At 47.8% G+C, this 16,189-nt stretch overlaps 1 protein-coding gene, 1 long non-coding RNA gene and 1 other non-coding gene across 4 annotated transcripts; 2 read left to right on the forward strand and 1 right to left on the reverse strand.

The window, feature by feature from the left end:
• Positions 1-374: 374 nt before the first annotated feature.
• LOC132506571 (U6 spliceosomal RNA) lies at positions 375-481 on the forward strand. Its single transcript, XR_009535893.1, has one exon. It is a non-coding gene; the product is annotated as a U6 spliceosomal RNA (small nuclear RNA).
• A 5,683-nt stretch (positions 482-6,164) lies between these two features.
• Positions 6,165-15,132, reverse strand: LOC132506497 (uncharacterized). Its single transcript, XR_009535860.1, has 2 exons — positions 13,082-15,132; positions 6,165-6,339 (listed from the first exon to the last, which is right to left on the reverse strand). It is a non-coding gene; the product is annotated as an uncharacterized LOC132506497 (long non-coding RNA).
• On the forward strand, positions 12,616-16,010 carry NME4 (NME/NM23 nucleoside diphosphate kinase 4). Of its 2 annotated transcripts, none has more exons than XM_060125209.1 (5): positions 12,616-12,864; positions 14,488-14,621; positions 14,894-14,995; positions 15,093-15,205; positions 15,618-16,010. In XM_060125209.1, the coding sequence occupies exons 1-5, from the start codon at positions 12,774-12,776 to the stop codon at positions 15,799-15,801; spliced, it is 624 nt and encodes a 207-aa protein (XP_059981192.1). In that variant the 5' UTR covers positions 12,616-12,773; the 3' UTR covers positions 15,802-16,010. The 2 variants fall into 2 exon arrangements, with proteins under 2 accessions (XP_059981192.1, XP_059981193.1); XM_060125210.1 differs by having other exon boundaries at positions 12,626-12,864; positions 15,730-16,010.
• The last annotated feature ends 179 nt before the right edge of the window (positions 16,011-16,189 follow it).

Raw genomic sequence — 16,189 nt, forward strand, 5'->3', positions numbered from 1 at the left:
CTCTGCTACGTAACAGAGTATTAATAATGGAAAGGAGGGACTTCCCAGGTGGTCCAGTGGGTAAGACTCCATGCTCCCAATGCAGGGGGCCAGGGTTCAATCCCTGGTCAGGGAACTAGATCCCACATGCATGCCGCAAAAAGGTCCCTTATGCCACAACTGAAGCCCAGCGCAGCCTAAATAATAAATAAATATTTTTTAAAAAATGGAAAGGACCCACCTGGGAGGCCAAATGTGAAGATGGAAACAGGCCCAGTGGCAGGAGGCCCCTTCTCGAGGTCTTGCGGATACACGGTTCTGTATCCTACCTCACACTACACAGAAAAATGAATTCCAACTGGATCAGGCTGTCAACTGTCAAGAATAAAATGATAGTGCTTGCCTCAGCAGCACATATACTAAAATTGGAACGATACAGAGAAGATTAGCATGGCCCCTGCACAAGGATGACATGCAAATTCGTAAAGCGTTCCATATTTTTAGGCGGGAAAGAGGGGAGGGATAAATTGGGAGATTGGAATTGACATTTACATACTACTATATATAAAATGGATAATTAATAAGGACGTACTTTATAGCACAGGGAACTCTACTCAATACTCTGTAATGACCTATATGGGAAAAGAATCTAAAAAAGAGTGGATATATGTATATGTATAACTGATTCACTTTACTGTACACCTGAAACTAACACAACATTGTAAATCAGCTATAATGCAATAAATTTTTTTAAAAAAGAATAAAATGATAAAAATATTAAAAGGAAACTAGAACACATCCCTTAGAATACAGTCATGGGAAAGAATTTCTTGAGCAAGACAGGGAACCGGGGAACATGAAGAAAAAGTTACTTATTTGACTACATTTTTTAAAATGCTATGTAATTATAAAAAGTGTGAAAGGGTAGACGTCATCAATTAAGTCAAAAGACTAATGGGAGAAAACATGTGCTTTGTGTGATAAACGGTGAATATACCTAAGATAGAAAGGAAATTCACACACTGAAAAAAAGACAGTCCAAAAGAAGACACTGGAAATATCCCATATCCCGGCAATTTACAGAAGATGAGAAAGATGAAAGTGGTCCCCTGGTGGCAGTGAGTGACAGGGGCAGATGTTGCCAGGGTAGGATGCCCCAAGAGTGATGCTCTGGTTTGAGTGCTCCCCCTTGGCAGCCCTCACCAGCTTCCCTGGGCTGGCAGATGCAGGTCAGGCTACCTGGGACCCCAGCTCCGAGAAGAAGCCACCCACACTGGCTCCCCCTGCAGTGACCTGAGCAGGGGTGAAAAGAGGTCTAAAATGTTTAAAGTTGCAGTCCCAAAAGGATAGGAGAGAATGAGGCAGAAAAAACATGAGAAATTTGGTGAAAGACATTAATGTACAGATTCAAGAAGCTCAGTGAATCCTAAGAAGAAATTGTACAAAGAAAATCACACCCAGGCACATAATAGTCAACTACTGAAAACCAAACAAAAAGAGGAAATATTGAAAGCATCCAGAGAAAAATGACATTCAAGGGAATAACAATTCAAACAACCTATGACTTCTCTGCAGAAACAATGGAGCAGACAGGACAGGGGGGAGGAGAAAACAGACCTACATGGTTGCAAGATTCCTGCATCTTACATGAAGTGGCACAGTATAAATTCTAAATAGTCTGTGAAATGTTAGGGATGTAATTACAATCCCTAGAGCAACCAGTATAAAAATAATGTTAAGGTATACCTAAAAATCCAATAAATAAATTAAAAGGTATTTTAAAATATTCATTTAATCCGAAAGAGGTCAGGAAAGGAGGAAAATAATAAATCAGAGGGGGCAAACACAAAACAAATAATAAAATAGGAGACCTAACTCCAACCATATCAATAATTACATTAATTATTCATGGACTACACACTCCAACACTCCAATTAAAAGGCAGAGATTATCAGACTGGATTTTCTAAAAAGTAAGACCCAGCTATCTACATCCATAAAGACACAGATGGGTTGAAAGTAAGCGGATGGACAAAGACCCGGCATGCAATAATAAACATGAGAAACTGGAGTCCCTATATTTCTATTAGATAAGGTGGACTTCAAGACAAAAGGTATCACCAAAAAAATTTTTTTTTCATAACCATAAAAGGGTCAATTCATAAGGAAGAAATAAATATGTATGCACCTATTAAAAGAGCGTCAAGGGACTTCCCTGGTGGTCCAGTGGTTGAGACTCTGTGCTCCCAATGCAGGGGGTCTGGGTTCGATCCCTGATTGGGAAACTAGATCCTGCATAACACAGCTGGGAGCCCGCATGCTGCAACTAAGACCCAGTGCAGCCAAATAAATAAATAATTTTTAAAAACCAGTTCTTGGGCTTCCCTGGTGGCACAGTGGTTGAGAGTCCGCCTGCCGATGCAGGGGACACGGGTTCGTGCCCCGGTCCAGGAAGATCCCACATGCCGTGGAGCAGCTAGGCCCGTGAGCCATTGCCGTTGAGCCTGCGCGTCCGGAGCCTGTGCTCCGCAACGGGAGAGGCCACAGCAGTGAGAGGTCCGCGTACTGCCAAAAACAAAACAAAACATAAAACCAGTTCTCCATAAACTTCAAAGAATTTGGGTGATACAGAATATGTTCTCTGACCACAATGGAATTAAATTAGAAATCTATAACAATAATTAGGTAACTAGAAATCAGTGAAAATCAGACTCAGGGTCTCCTGAGAGGCTGCTGGTTTGCAGGTGTTGGGGAAGGGGCAACCTGGAAACTTCCACGTTTACCCAAAGAGGCACAAGATTAGAAACAGCTGGAGAGCCGGTGTAGGGCAAGGAGACAGCAGCAGCAGGGCTGGTACAGAGTCTGGTTCTACTGGATTGCCCCCTCCTCCCACCCTGCAGGGCAGGGTCTCTCCAAGCAGGAATGTCCCAGAAATTCAAGGCTGTCGCCCCTCATTCCCCACCCATCTCATCCTTAGTCAGGCTGCAAAAGTGTCAACGGGGGCTTCAGTCATCTCAAGGCTAGACTGGGGTAGGATCTGCTTCTAAACTCTCATCTGTGGCTGTGGCCTCAGGTCCACACTGGTTGTTGGCCAGAGACCTGGGTTCCTTGTCACGTGGACCTGCCCGTAGGGCAGCTGGAGCTCTACGCAGGATGGGGGGGAGGAGAAAGGAAGAAGCAGATCAGCGGGTCTGGTCACCAATCCTGAAGGCAACCTCCCATCTCCTGCTGTTTTCTCCTTGTCACTGGGTGCAGCCCACACTCAAGGGGAGAGGGTTACGGGAGGGTGTGGGCGGAGTGGTTTTCTGTTATTAACTTGTAAGAGTTCTTTATAAATTCTTCATACTAGACCCTGATCAGATTTATGAGTTGCAAATATTTTCTCTGGCTCTGTAGCTTGTCTTTTCCCTTTCTTGATAACTCCACGCTGTTCACCTAAACGGGTTTGGTCAGCTGAGAGTCTCACTAGCAGTGAGGGGTTCCAGTGGTCCACATCCTCGCTAATATCTGGAATTTTCAGACTTGGAGATTTGTACCATGACTTTATTTGCGTTTCTCTGATTACTCCTGAGGCTGAGCACCTTTGCGTTATTTACTGGCTGTTAAAATTTCCTCTTTGGAGAAACGAATCTTCAAGTATTTGCTGTGCTGTTGGGCCATTGGTCTTTTACTCACTGATTTCTGGTCATAGAGCACTAGACGTGCACAGGTTTTAAGTGGTGGAAATATTCTTTCCTGTTCTGTGACTTGTCTTTTTCTTTCTTCATGGTCTGTGTGTGTGTATTTAATATATTTTATTTTTAAGAGTTTTAGATTCATAGCAAAATTAAGCAGAAAGTGCAGAGTTCCCATATACCCTCTGCCCCCAAACATGCACAGCCTCCCCCACTATCACCATCCCCCACCAGGGCGGTCATTTGTTACAGCTGAAGAACCTACATCCTAATCATCCACAGTCCGTAGCTTACATCAAGGTTCACTCTTGGTATTGTACATTCTATGGGTTTGGACAAATATATAATGACATGTATCTATCATTATAGTACCATACAGGGTAGTTTCACTGCCCTAAATATCCTCTGTGCTCTGCCTGTTCATCCCTTCCAGTGCCCAACCCCCGGCAATCATTGATCTTTTTACTGTCTCCAGAGTTTTGCCTTTTCCAGCATGTTATATAGTCAGAATCATACAGTATATAGCCTTTCCAAACTGGCTTCTCTCACTAAGTGATACGCATTTAAGTTTACTCCATATCCTTTTAGGGCTTGATGGCACATTTCTTTTTTCTTTTCTTTTTTTTAAAGACCTGTTTTGTTTTTTACCTTTTATTATAGAAATTTTCAAACATACACTGAAATCAAATCATACACTCAAGCCCTCACATACCTATCACCCCAGTTCAACAATCATCAACATTTTGACAGCTTTGTTTCATCTACTCCCCACACTTTCTTCTTTTTCTTTTAATATTTTTATTTTTTTAATTTATTTATTTTTGGCTGTGTTGGGTCTTCGTTGCTGCGCACAGGCTTTCTCTAGTTGCGTTGAGCGGGGGCTACTGTTCATTGTGGTGCACAGGCTTCTCAATGCGATATCTTCTCTTGTTGCAGAGCATGGGCTCTAGGCGCGTGGGCTTCAGTAGTTGTGGCACGCGGGCTCAGTAGCTGTGGCTCGTGGGCTCTAGAGTGCAGGTTCAGTAGTTGTGGCGCATGGGCTTAGTTGCTCCGTGGCATGTGGGATACTCCCGGATCAGGGCTTGAACCCGTGTCCCCTACGTTGGCAGGCGGATTCTTAACCACCGGGCCACCAGGGAAGTCCCCTGTATTTCTTTTTATTGTTGAACTATATTCCACTGTCTGGATACACCACAGTTTATTTATCCATTCACCTACTGAAGAACATCTTGGTTGTTTCCAAGTTTTGGCAATTTATGAATAAAGCAATTATGAATAAACCTGCTATAAACATCCATGTGCACTTTTTGGGGGACATACATTTTCAACTCATTTGAGTAAATACAAAGTATAATGATTGCTACAGCACATGGTAAGAGTATGTTTAGTTCTGTAAGAAACCACCAAAATATATTCCAAAGTAACTTCCATTTTGCATTTCCACCAGTGATGAACTAGTGTTCCTGTTGCTTTACATTCTTGCTAGCATTCGGTATTGTCAGTGTTTTAGATCTGGGCCATTTTAATATCTTCATGGTGTTTTTTATGAAGTTCTTCATTTTAATGTAGTTGAATTTGTCAATCATTTTCTTTATGATTAGTGCCTTTTGTGCCTGAAGAAATTCTTCCCCTTAGAAGGTCCTGCTTATAGTTTCTTACCTTCTGAAAGCTTTATAGATCTGCCTTTCATATTTAGGCCTTTAACCTACCTGAAATTTATTTCTGTGTATGTAGGATTAGGTCTCTCTCTCTTTCCATATGGATACCTGATTGACCCAGCAATGTTTATTGAAAAGTCTGCATTTCCCACTGATCTGCAGCAGCTCCTCAGTCATATATTTGGTGCTCGTACATGTATGAGTCTGTTTCTGGGTTCTCTATCCTGTTCCCTTGGTCTACTTGTCAATACCTGGGCCAACACATGGTCGGAATTATTACAGCTATGTAACAAGGACTGATAGCTTGCAGAACAAGCCCTCTCACCCTCATCTTCTTCAGAGAGTCTGGGTAGTCAGGCACCTTGCATTTTCGTATTGTAGTTCGAGACCACAAAACAATCCTGTTGGAACATTGATTGGGGTCTGTGGGTCAAGGTGAGGACAGCTGACCACTGGCCTTGGGCCCTGGCTCTATCTGAAGGGCTCAGGGGTGCAGGGTCCGAGACAGGATGTCTGTCGTCCTAAGTCTCAGAAGGAACTAGGGCTGCCTTGCCAGGAGGAAGCTGAATGTCAACAACTTGGAGACAAGAAAGTCATGCACCAGATGAGGACAGAGACTGAGAGAAAGGACGCTGTTGCAGACCAGCCTCACTTGGACCAAACCTGGCTGGCTTGGGGGAAGGAGAGAAGGGACTCTTCAGGTGGATACATGGCGGGGGTTTTAACCCACGTGAAACTGGACCTGTAACAACTGAAAATGATCTGAGGGCTATGAGATCTACTCCTCAAAAGATGCGAGAGGAGAGTCTAGAAGGGAGGAATGCGGTCACGGAGAAATAAATACCGAGCAAATGTATTGATAAAGTGCTTCCACGTTTAGTGCCGGACGCGGGAGGAGAGTCAGCATCGGAGGAGAAATGAACAGCCTCGTGTTTGTGCTCTGCTGTATCAAATGCGGTCATAAAGTGCTTCCTTCTGGTATCTTCCTTTCTGAGGCTGGGTTTCCTGGAGGTGGACCCTGATGTGGACCTGTGTGAAAATGTGAGAACGATGTTTTAGGACGTGGTCCCAGAGAACACTCAGGGGGAGTAGGAAGTGGGTCTGGAAAGGGAAGAGAAGGAGGCCCAGGTCATGGAACTCTGGCCTGATCTCTCGGGAACCTCTGAAGGCACCCCAGAACTGTTGCGATATGGGGGCCAGGGAGATGCAGGGTGCACATCTCTGCCTCTGGGGGAGGTAAATCCCCCAGCAATCCCACACAGTGGCAGTGGGTCTGGAAGCCTGAGGAGGGCGTCAGGGTGCAGGAGAGGGACAGGAACAGGGACCAGAGGGGACAGGACGAGACAGGACAGAGCAAGAAGCAGCCCATGTGCCAGAACCCTATTCCCTGAGGCACCGTCAGCAGCACTTTACAGAAGAGGGGACGGGGGCTCAGGGCGGGTAAAGGTGTAGCCTTAGAAGAAGGACCAGGGTCGAAACTCAGGTCTCCTAACTCACTCAGCCAGCCACCTGTGAGCCTGAAGTCTTCACACAGAAGCTGCACAGATCCTGGACAGAAGAGGATGCAGGGAACTGTGGTCGGAGGAGCAGTGGACCTAGGGCCACTCTTCTACTTGAGCCCTGGCTTGGCCACAGAGAAGCCGAGGGATTCCACATCTCAGATGAGCTCAGTTGAGCCAGGCTGGGTTGAGTGGGAGGCATCTCAACAAATTACCCCAAATCTGAACGGCTTCACACAACAGCCAGGATACTTTCTGCTGATTCTTTGCTGAGTTAGGGAGTTGGGCAGGGTTCAGCTGGTGGCTCTTCTGCTCCCTGAGGCATAAGCTGGGGCTGGAACTCTCAAGATGACTACCCACACTTCTGGTGCTTTGGTAGGGATGGCTGGGGGCTGGGGGCTCTTTCTTTCTCTTTCTCTGTGGCTGCCTTAGGCTTCTTTACACGGAAAGGAAAGTCCAAGCCCGTGCATCCCAAACGGCAAAGGCAGAAGTGTAGATCTCTAAGGCCCAGATGAGAATGTTACCCAGCGTTTGTGCAGACACAACCAGCCACAGGGCCAGCCCAGATGCAAAGGGGGTGGGGAAGCAGGCTCACCTCCCAACAGGAAGTGGCCACCTTGCACAGAGCAGTACCGTGAGCCAAGTGCTGCACTGTCTCTGGGAACAGGGATCAGTCTGGGGCTGGGCTACAGCAGCCTCAGAGTCCCAGAGCAGTGTAGGGCCTGACCTGTGCAGGGTTGGAAGTGGTTTGATGAAACAGCCAAGATGTCTCAAGACATTTAAAATATGTGACATAATAATAAATGCTTTTTCATTTTTTTGGTCTTTTTTTTGTTTTTTTTTCTTATTTTTTGCTTTTTCATCTTTGAAAAAACAGCTTTGTTGAGAAATAATTCCATACTAAACCACTCACTCATTTAAAATTTACAATTCAGGGGCTTCCCTGGTGGCGCAGTGGTTGAGAGTCTGCCTGCCGATGCAGGGGACACGGGTTCGTGCTCCAGTCCGGGAGGATCCCACATGCCGCGGAGCTGCTGGGCCCGTGAGCCATGGCCACTGGGCCTGTGCGTCCGGAGCCTGTGCTCCGTAACGGGAGAGGCCACAACAGTGAGAGGCCCACGTACCGCAAAAAATAAATAAATTAATTAAATTAAATAAAATTTACAATTCAATGATTTTTGGTGTACTCACACATATGTGTAACCATCACCACAGTCAATTTTAGAACATTTTCATCTCCTAAAAAGAAGCTCCAGGGACTTCCCTGGTGGTCCAGTGGTTAAGAATCCACCTTCCAATGCAGGGGATGCGGGTTCAATCCCTGGTCGAGGAACTAAGATCCCACATGCTGCAGGGCAACTAAGCCCTCATGCCTCAACTAGAGGGCCCGCATGCCGCAAAGAACATCCTGTGTGCCGCAACTAAGACCTGAAGCAGCCCAAAATAAAATAAAATAAATATTAAGAAAAAAGAAGCTCCATACCGTTTAGCTATCACCTTCCCATTCCCCCACCACTCCCCACCCCCAGCCCTAAGCAACCACTAATACTACTTTCTGTCTCTGTATACTTCCCTATTCTGTACTTTCACATGAATGGAATCATACAATATGTGGCCTTTTGTGACTGAATTCTTTCACTCAGCATAATGTTTCCAAGGTTCCTTCAAGGGAATTCCCTTGCGGTCGAGTGGTTAGGGGAAAAAAAAGTTCATTCAGGTTACAGCATGTGTCAGTATTTCCTTCCTTTTATGGCCGAATACTATTCCACTGCATGGACTGACCACATTTTGTTTATCTATTCATCAACTGATGGACACTTGGGTTATTTCCACCCTTTGGCTACTATAAATAATGCTGCTGTGAAAATTTGTGTACCAGTTTTTGTGGACATGTACTTTCATTTCTTTTGGGTATATACCTAGAAGTAGAATTTCTGAGTCATATGATGCGATTTTTAATCATTTGAGAAATTGCCAGACTATTTCCCAAAGTGGCTGCATTATTTTACATTTCCATCAGTAATGTAGGAGGGTTCCAATTTTTCCACATCCTCACCAACACAGGTTATTATCTGACCTTTTGGTTCTAGCCATGATAGCGGGTATAAAGTTGTCTCTCAGGGTTTTGATTTGCATTTCCCTGATGACTAATGATGTTGAGCATCTTTTCAGTGCTGAATCAAAGTGATTCAGTTCTATTGTAAAGCAATTATACTCCAATAAAGATGTAAAAAAAAAAGTGATTCAGTTATATATTCTTTCTCATATTCTTTTCCATTATGGTTTATCACAGGATATTGAATATAGTTTCCTGTGCTATGCAATAAGATCTTGTTGTTTATGCATTGCATACATAATAGTTTGCATGTGCTAATCCCAAACTTCCAATCCATCCCTTCTCCACCCTCCTCCCCCTTGGCAACCACAAGTCTGTTCAGTGAGTCTGCTTCTGTTTCATAGATAAGTTAATTTTTTTAAATGATACTTTTTTAAATACATTTTTATTGGAGTATAATTGCTTGACAATACCGTATTAGTTTCTGTTGCACAACAAAGCAAATCAGCCATATGCATACACATGTGCCCACATCCTCTCCCTCTTGAGCCTCCCTCCCACCCTCCCTATCCCACCCCTCTAGGTCATCACAAAGCACCAAGCCAGTCTCCCTGTGCTATGCTGCTGCTTCCCACCAGCCAACTGTTTCACATTTGGTAGTGTATATACGCCAATGCTACTCTCACTTCGCCCCAGCTTCGCCCTCCCACCTCACGTCATCAAGTCCATTCTCCATGTCTACCTCTTTATTCCTGCCCTGCAACTAGGTTCATCAGTACCTTTTTTTTTTTTTTTTTTTAGATTCCATATATATGCCTTAGCATATGGTACTTGTTTTTCTCTTTCTGACTTACTTTACTCTGTATGACAGGCTCTAGGTCCATCCACCTCACTACAAATAACTGTTTCATTCCTTTTTATGGCTGAGTAATATTCCATTGTACATATGTGCCACGTCTTCTTCATTCATCTGTCACTGGACATTTAGGTTGGTTCCATGTCCTGGCTATTGTAAATAGTGCTGCAATGAACATTGTGGTGCATGTCTTTTTTTTAAAAAAAATTATTTATTTGGCTGCACTGGGTCTTAGTTGTGGCATGCGGGATCTGATTCCCTGACCAGGGATCGAACCTGAGCCCCCTGAATTGGGAGCACAGAGTCCTAACCACAGGACTACCAGAGAAGTCCCGTAGATAAGTTAATTTGTGTCATATTTTAGATCCCACATATAAGTGATATCATATGGTATTTGTCTTTCTCTTTCTGACTTACTTCACTTAATATGATAATCACTAGGTCCATCCATGTTGCTGTAAATGGCATTATTTCATTCTTTTTTTTTATTTCATTCTTTTTTATGGCTGAGTTATATTCCATTGTATATGTGTATCACATCTTCTTTACTTATTTATCTGTTGATGGACATTTAGGTTGTTTCCATGTCTTGGCTACTGCAACACCATTTGTTGAAAAGACTATTCTGTCTCTCATTGAATGGTCTTGGCTTCCTCACCAAAATCAGTTGACTACAGAGGTATGGTTTTATTTCTGGACTCTCAATTCTATTCCATTGGTCTATATGTCTATCCTTGTGCTGGTACCACACTGACTTGATTTTTATTGTTTTGTGATAAGTTTGAAATCAGGAAGTGTGAGTTCTCCTGCTTTGTTCTTTTTCAGGAGTTTCTGGTTATTCCGGGTCTCTTGCAAACCCACTGAATTTGAGAATCAACTTACCAATTTTTACAAAGAAGTCAGGATTTTGACAGGGATTGAGTTGAATCTGTAGATCAGTTTGAGGAGCATTGACATATTAACATGTTAAGTCTTCCAATCCATGAATGTGGGATGTTTTGTCATTTATTTAGATTTTCTGTAATTTCTTTCAACAATGATTTGTAGTTTTTAGAGTATACGAAATCAAAAGGGAAATCAGAAAATACTTTGAGATGAAAGAAAATGAAGACACATCAAAACTTATGGAATATGGTTAGTGCAGTGTTTAGAGGGAAATTTATAGCTGTAAATGTCTATACTAAGAAAGAAAAAAATATTTCAAAACAATAATCTAATCTCCCGTCTTAAGACAGTGGAAAAAGAAGGTCACTTGTATTTAACATTGTACTGAAGATTCTAGCCAAGCAATTGATTAATAAAATGAAAAAAAAAAAGACATCCAGATTGGGAAGGAAAAAGTCAAACTATCTCTATTCCTGTATGACATAACCTAGTATGTACAAAATCCTGAGGAATCCACTAAAAAACTATTAGAATTAATAAATGAGTTCACCAAAGTCTCCGGATACAAGATCCATATACAAAACTCAATTGTATTTTTATATGCTTGTAATGAACAACTGAAAATGAAATTAAGAAAACAATACCATCCACAACAGTGTAAAGAAGTATATATGCTTTTTGAAAAACTCATTACAGGGCTTCCCTGGTGGCACAGTGGTTAAGAATCCACCTGCCAATGCAGGGGACATGGGTTCGAGCCCTGGTCTGGGAGGATTCTACATGCCACGGAGAAACAAAGCCCGTGCGCCACAACTAGTGAGCCTGCACTCTAGAGCCTGTGAGCCACAACTACTGAAGCCTGTGTGCTACAACTATTGAAGCTCGCGCGCCTAGAGCCCGCCCAGGCTCTGCAACAAGAGAAGTCACCTCAATGAGAAGCCCGCACATTGTAATGAAGACGAGCCCCCACTCCCCGCAACTAGAGAAAGCCCGCGTGTAGCAACATTCAACGCAGCCAAAAATAAAATAAATTAAAAAAAAGAAAAGAAAAGAATCCGCCTGCCAATGCAGGGGGCATGGGTTTGAGCCCTGATCGGGAAGATCCCACATGCCACGGAGCAACTTAGCCCGTGCTCCACAACTACTGAAACCCGCGCGCCTAGAGCCTGGGCTCCGCAACAAGAGAAGCCAACACATTCATAAGCCTGTGCACCCCAACGAAGAGTAGCCCCCGCTCATCGCATCTAGAGAAAGCCCGCGCTCAGCAACGAAGACCCAACACAGCCAAAAATAAATAAATAAAATTAAAACAAAAAGAAAACGAAAACTCATTACATAAGATCTTGCAGTTGAGCTCATATTTCAAACAGTACTGCGCCATCTTCTCAACTGGAACAATATAGTAAATGAGAATATCTGTGATTTCTGCTTGCGATAAAGTCACAGGCACCGTAAGGGTTTCAGTGGAAGCTAAATTCCTTCAGTTAGAGGAATGCAGTTACATGTCCACTTGAGAATAAAGGTGGGATTTTCCCCATCCAAATGCAGAGATGTCCTGCCTGACCTTGCCTGACCATCCAGGTCCACCCTCCCCTGATGCAGGGTGTAATTTCCGAGGGAGACTCAGGTGGGAGGACACCCCCCGCCCCCCAGAAGCAGGTCCTCCTGCTAGGGCGGGGTGCAGCCCAAGACAGGCGCAGGAGGACTTGCATGAACTCAAACTGATACTTAAGGACTGTGTTCGTATAAAGACGAATACAATCCATGCTGTGTTCATCATCATTGTTGTTTTTTTCTTCTGATTTTAACAGAAATTGACATTAAATACTTCCTTAGGCCGCCTGAGTGAATCAGGGTCGGTGTGGGGCCGCGAGGGTAGAGGCCATGGGGGCCTTGCGCCGCTCTCCCTCCCTCCACCCCTCCTCCTCTCCCCCTTCCCCTCCCTCCCTCCTACCTTTCTCCCGCTGCCCGTTCCCCGGGTTCCTTTTCTCCCTCTGCCCCTCCACCTCCCTCCCCTTCCCTCCTCCCGCTTCCCTCTGTCCCTCCAACCCTTCCCCAGGTTCCTTTTCTCCCTCCACCCTCCTCCCTCCCTCTTCCCTTTGCCCCTCCCCCTCCATCCCCGGGCCTCTCTCTTGCGCCCTCAGACAGCACTCGCGGGCAGGGAGTCATGCGCGGTCTCTCCGGGCGCGCGGCGCTGCGGGGGCTGATGTGCCGCACGCGGGCCCCGGTCGCCAGCCTGCTTGCGCGCTCCAGCTCTGGTGAGTCCGCCCACCCGGCGGCCATGCGCGAGGTGGGGCGGGCTGAGGCGCCGCAGGCCTCTGCTGGCGCACGTGCGGGCCCTGGCGCAGGGGGCTTGAGGCCTCGGGACTGGCCGGCTGGAGCTGCGCGACCGTCGGGTTCTCGCCGGGCTGGGGCCGTGCACGCAGCCCCCCCCCCACCGCTCACTCCCACCCAGCCCCCCACGCCCCCGCTCACCTCCTCACCGTGCTCAGGGCAGGGGGTCCCCAGGGTTCCAGGGCAGGAGGAAGCCAGAAGCCTGGTGGCCACACTTTGCGGCGGACTCGGGGCTCCTGAGAGGGGTCATTCTCATCAGATGAACACTGCCGTCCTGGGGCGTTTTTCCCTCTGGCCTATCCCTGCCCGCTGGTATCCACAGGGACCTCTGCCCTAGCTGCTGACCCTCAGGCTCTTCCTGAGCAGCAGATGTCCTGGCGTTCCAAATGCTGGCAAGAGTGAACTGCCACCGGCTGAGGCACAAGCCAGCTGGCAGCAGGGCCCCCAGGCACTGGGCTTGGGGGACGAAATAAGGATGGGGGGACTTCCTCCAGCACGGTTCATTGAAGGGATGTGGTGGGAACCCACTGTCTGCTCTCCAGGCCCTGCACAACTTTGGTTTATTTTCCTCCTGGGGATGGGAAGGCAGCTGCAGATGCCTCCAGGGACACTGGCCCTCCTGGACCCTATGTCTCATCTCTCCTCCAGTTTTCTCCTCCCTCTTTGCAGGAATTAGCTGGACATCCAGGGTCTGGGCTCCTCTCAAAAGTACACTTGACCCTGGACCCAATGCTGAGGGTCAGCATAACTCTGGAAGTGGCCTGGGGCTGTAGGAGGGTGACTATGCTGGGGGGTCTTCCGGGCAGTGTCTCCCCAGGAGGGGGAAGACTGTGGCAGTGTTGACTTTAGGTCTGGAAGCATCCCACCCTGGAACCCCACAGCAGCCTGGCCAACGAAGGTGTGAGGGGAGGAGCCCTCTCAACTCTCCCCACCTGCAGACAGGAACCCCTCCACCTTTCTCCTCAATCCCCAGGTCCCTTTGTCCCGCTGTCTGTGGCCCAGCCGGTGGGGAAAGTGCCCTTCTGTCTCCCTGGTCCCCTGCCATTCCTTCACCTGAGACCCAGAAGATGGGTGGTAGTTCCTTCCTGATGTGGCAGGTTGGGGGTTCAGACATTGTGCTAGCGCCACAAAGGACAAGAGTGAAAATCAGGCCAAGACTTGTACTTTCTTTCCAGTGTGGCATCTTTGGGCCTCCGGGTGGCCTCTGAGCTGGACTGTGCCTCCCTAGGCCTCCAGGCTGTCTAAGATAGATGCCTTTTCAGGGGACATCAGCTCTATCATGGGCAGCTTCTGCCACTGCCTGGGAGGGCCCATGGCCCCTCTGACAGGCTGAAGTCCCCAGGGACCCCCTGTGCTGCTTGTCCCAAGGGGTAGCACCATGCTAGACAGTCCTGGCTGTGGATACCACACTTCTCCCCTCCAGAGCTGCTCTGCCTGAGGCAGACACTCTGAAGTCCAGGTGACCCCTGGGTCCTGGCAGGGGAACCCAGGTCCGGGAGACATGAAAGGGTGAGGCCTCGGCAGCCCCGAACCCCCCTCTTCTAAAGGAGGACCCTCCTGGACCCTGGAGCGGACCCTGGTTGCGGTGAAGCCAGACGGGGTGCAGCGGAGGCTTGTTGGGGATGTGATCCAGCGCTTTGAGAGGAGGGGCTTCAAGCTGGTGGGGATGAAGATGCTGCAGGTACCAGGGCTCTTGGCCTGTGGGTGTCCCTGAGGGGACTGGGATGGGGGGCTTCTCACATCTCAGCCCTGCATCAGGAAGACATCCTGGTGTTGGCAGTAGAAGGGGAGGGGTGGGGAGGTGTCTGCCTTGTGCTTTTGTGGCTGGAGTGCTGCCCCATGTAGGTGTCGTCTGCAAAGGGCCCTGTGATCAGTACACCATGTCACTGTCCCAGTGCCTGGTGGGGCTCCCTCTCCAGGGCCTCCTCTCACCTCCTTCCCCCAATGCACCAGGCACCAGAGAGCATCCTTGCCGAGCACTACCACGACCTGCAGAGGAAGCCCTTCTACCCAGCCCTCATCAGCTACATGAGCTCCGGCCCGGTGGTGGCCATGGTACAGCGGGGCAGGGGTGGTGGGAGGGGTGGAGGGTCCTGGACTGAGCCCTTGGTGATACCCACCTCTCCCCACCTCCTTTATCTCTGTGCTGCAGGTCTGGGAAGGCCCCAATGTGGTCTGCACCTCGAGGGCTATGATAGGACACACCAACTCGGCTGAGGCTGCCCCTGGCACCATCCGGGGAGACTTCAGCATCCACATCAGCAGGTATGGGGGCCCTAACACACTCGGCCACTTGGAGCTGAGGGCCAGCTCACTAGGGGCTTGGGGTGGCGGCTTGCTGCTAAGGCAGATCCACCAGACCTGGGCTTCTTGCTCAGGGGAAAGTAAAGCCAGAGGAGACTTTTACTGATGGCACATCACACCTAACGTTTGCTAGTGCAGTTTTTTTAAAAACCCTTTCATGCACACAGGAGAAGATAAAGCATTCCCTGTGTGTTTTATATGTGCTCTGCCATCGTTGTCTATCACCTCACTTTATCGCCAGACACCCCGGGGGTTAGCACAGGACAGATGAGGTTGTGGGTAAGAAGCTGAGATCAGGCTGGAATCCAGTTTTGCAGCTCCCCTGTTCTTCCTTTCACCTCTGTACAATCACCCCGCTTGCTCCCCTCGACAGTAGGGGATCAGCAGACTGTCCCTGGGATCCCCAAGGTGCACGCAGCAGACTGTCCCTAGGACCCCCAAGGTGCACACTGAAGCCTGTGTCCTACCTCTGCCACCTGGCACAGGAATGTCATCCACGCCAGCGACTCCGTGGAGGGGGCCCAGAGGGAGATCCAGCTGTGGTTCCAGAGCAGTGAGCTGGTGGACTGGGCAGACGAAGGCCACCACAGCAGCATCTATCCAGCCTGAGCACTCAGGGTGCCCTCAGTCACCCCAGCATCCACCCAGGACCAACTACCTCTGTCGACAAGACCTTGAGCCCACACCCATGCTCTGCCCATCTGTCCCAGACCCACCCGCCTGTCCACCTGCTGCCCCACCCCAGCCCAGAGGGGTTGAGCCACCAACTTTATGTGCCTTTTAGTATTATCCGAAGCAAGCAAGAGATTGGACAAAATCCTTTCTGTACCAAAGTGCCAGACAAGCTTTGGGGTGCCTCCAAAAGCTGGTAGTGTGACCTCCCTTCCCCCAGAGTGGGGACATTAAAATTCACTGTGCTGTGCGTGGGGGTGGAGTGCTCATTAC

Source organism: Lagenorhynchus albirostris, chromosome 15 (assembly GCF_949774975.1).
Source record: "Lagenorhynchus albirostris chromosome 15, mLagAlb1.1, whole genome shotgun sequence".
NCBI lineage: Eukaryota > Metazoa > Chordata > Mammalia > Artiodactyla > Delphinidae > Lagenorhynchus > Lagenorhynchus albirostris.

Excerpts from the sequence above, each read along its gene's own strand:
- NME4 (XM_060125209.1), top strand. The coding sequence starts at position 12,774 with ATGCGCGGTCTCTCCGGGCGCGCGGCGCTGCGGGGGCTGATGTGCCGC. Across the intron at positions 12,865-14,487 it reads GCTTGCGCGCTCCAGCTCTG|GAGGACCCTCCTGGACCCTG; the intron begins GTGAGTCCGCCC and ends CCTCTTCTAAAG. Across the intron at positions 14,996-15,092 it reads CCGGCCCGGTGGTGGCCATG|GTCTGGGAAGGCCCCAATGT; the intron begins GTACAGCGGGGC and ends TCTGTGCTGCAG.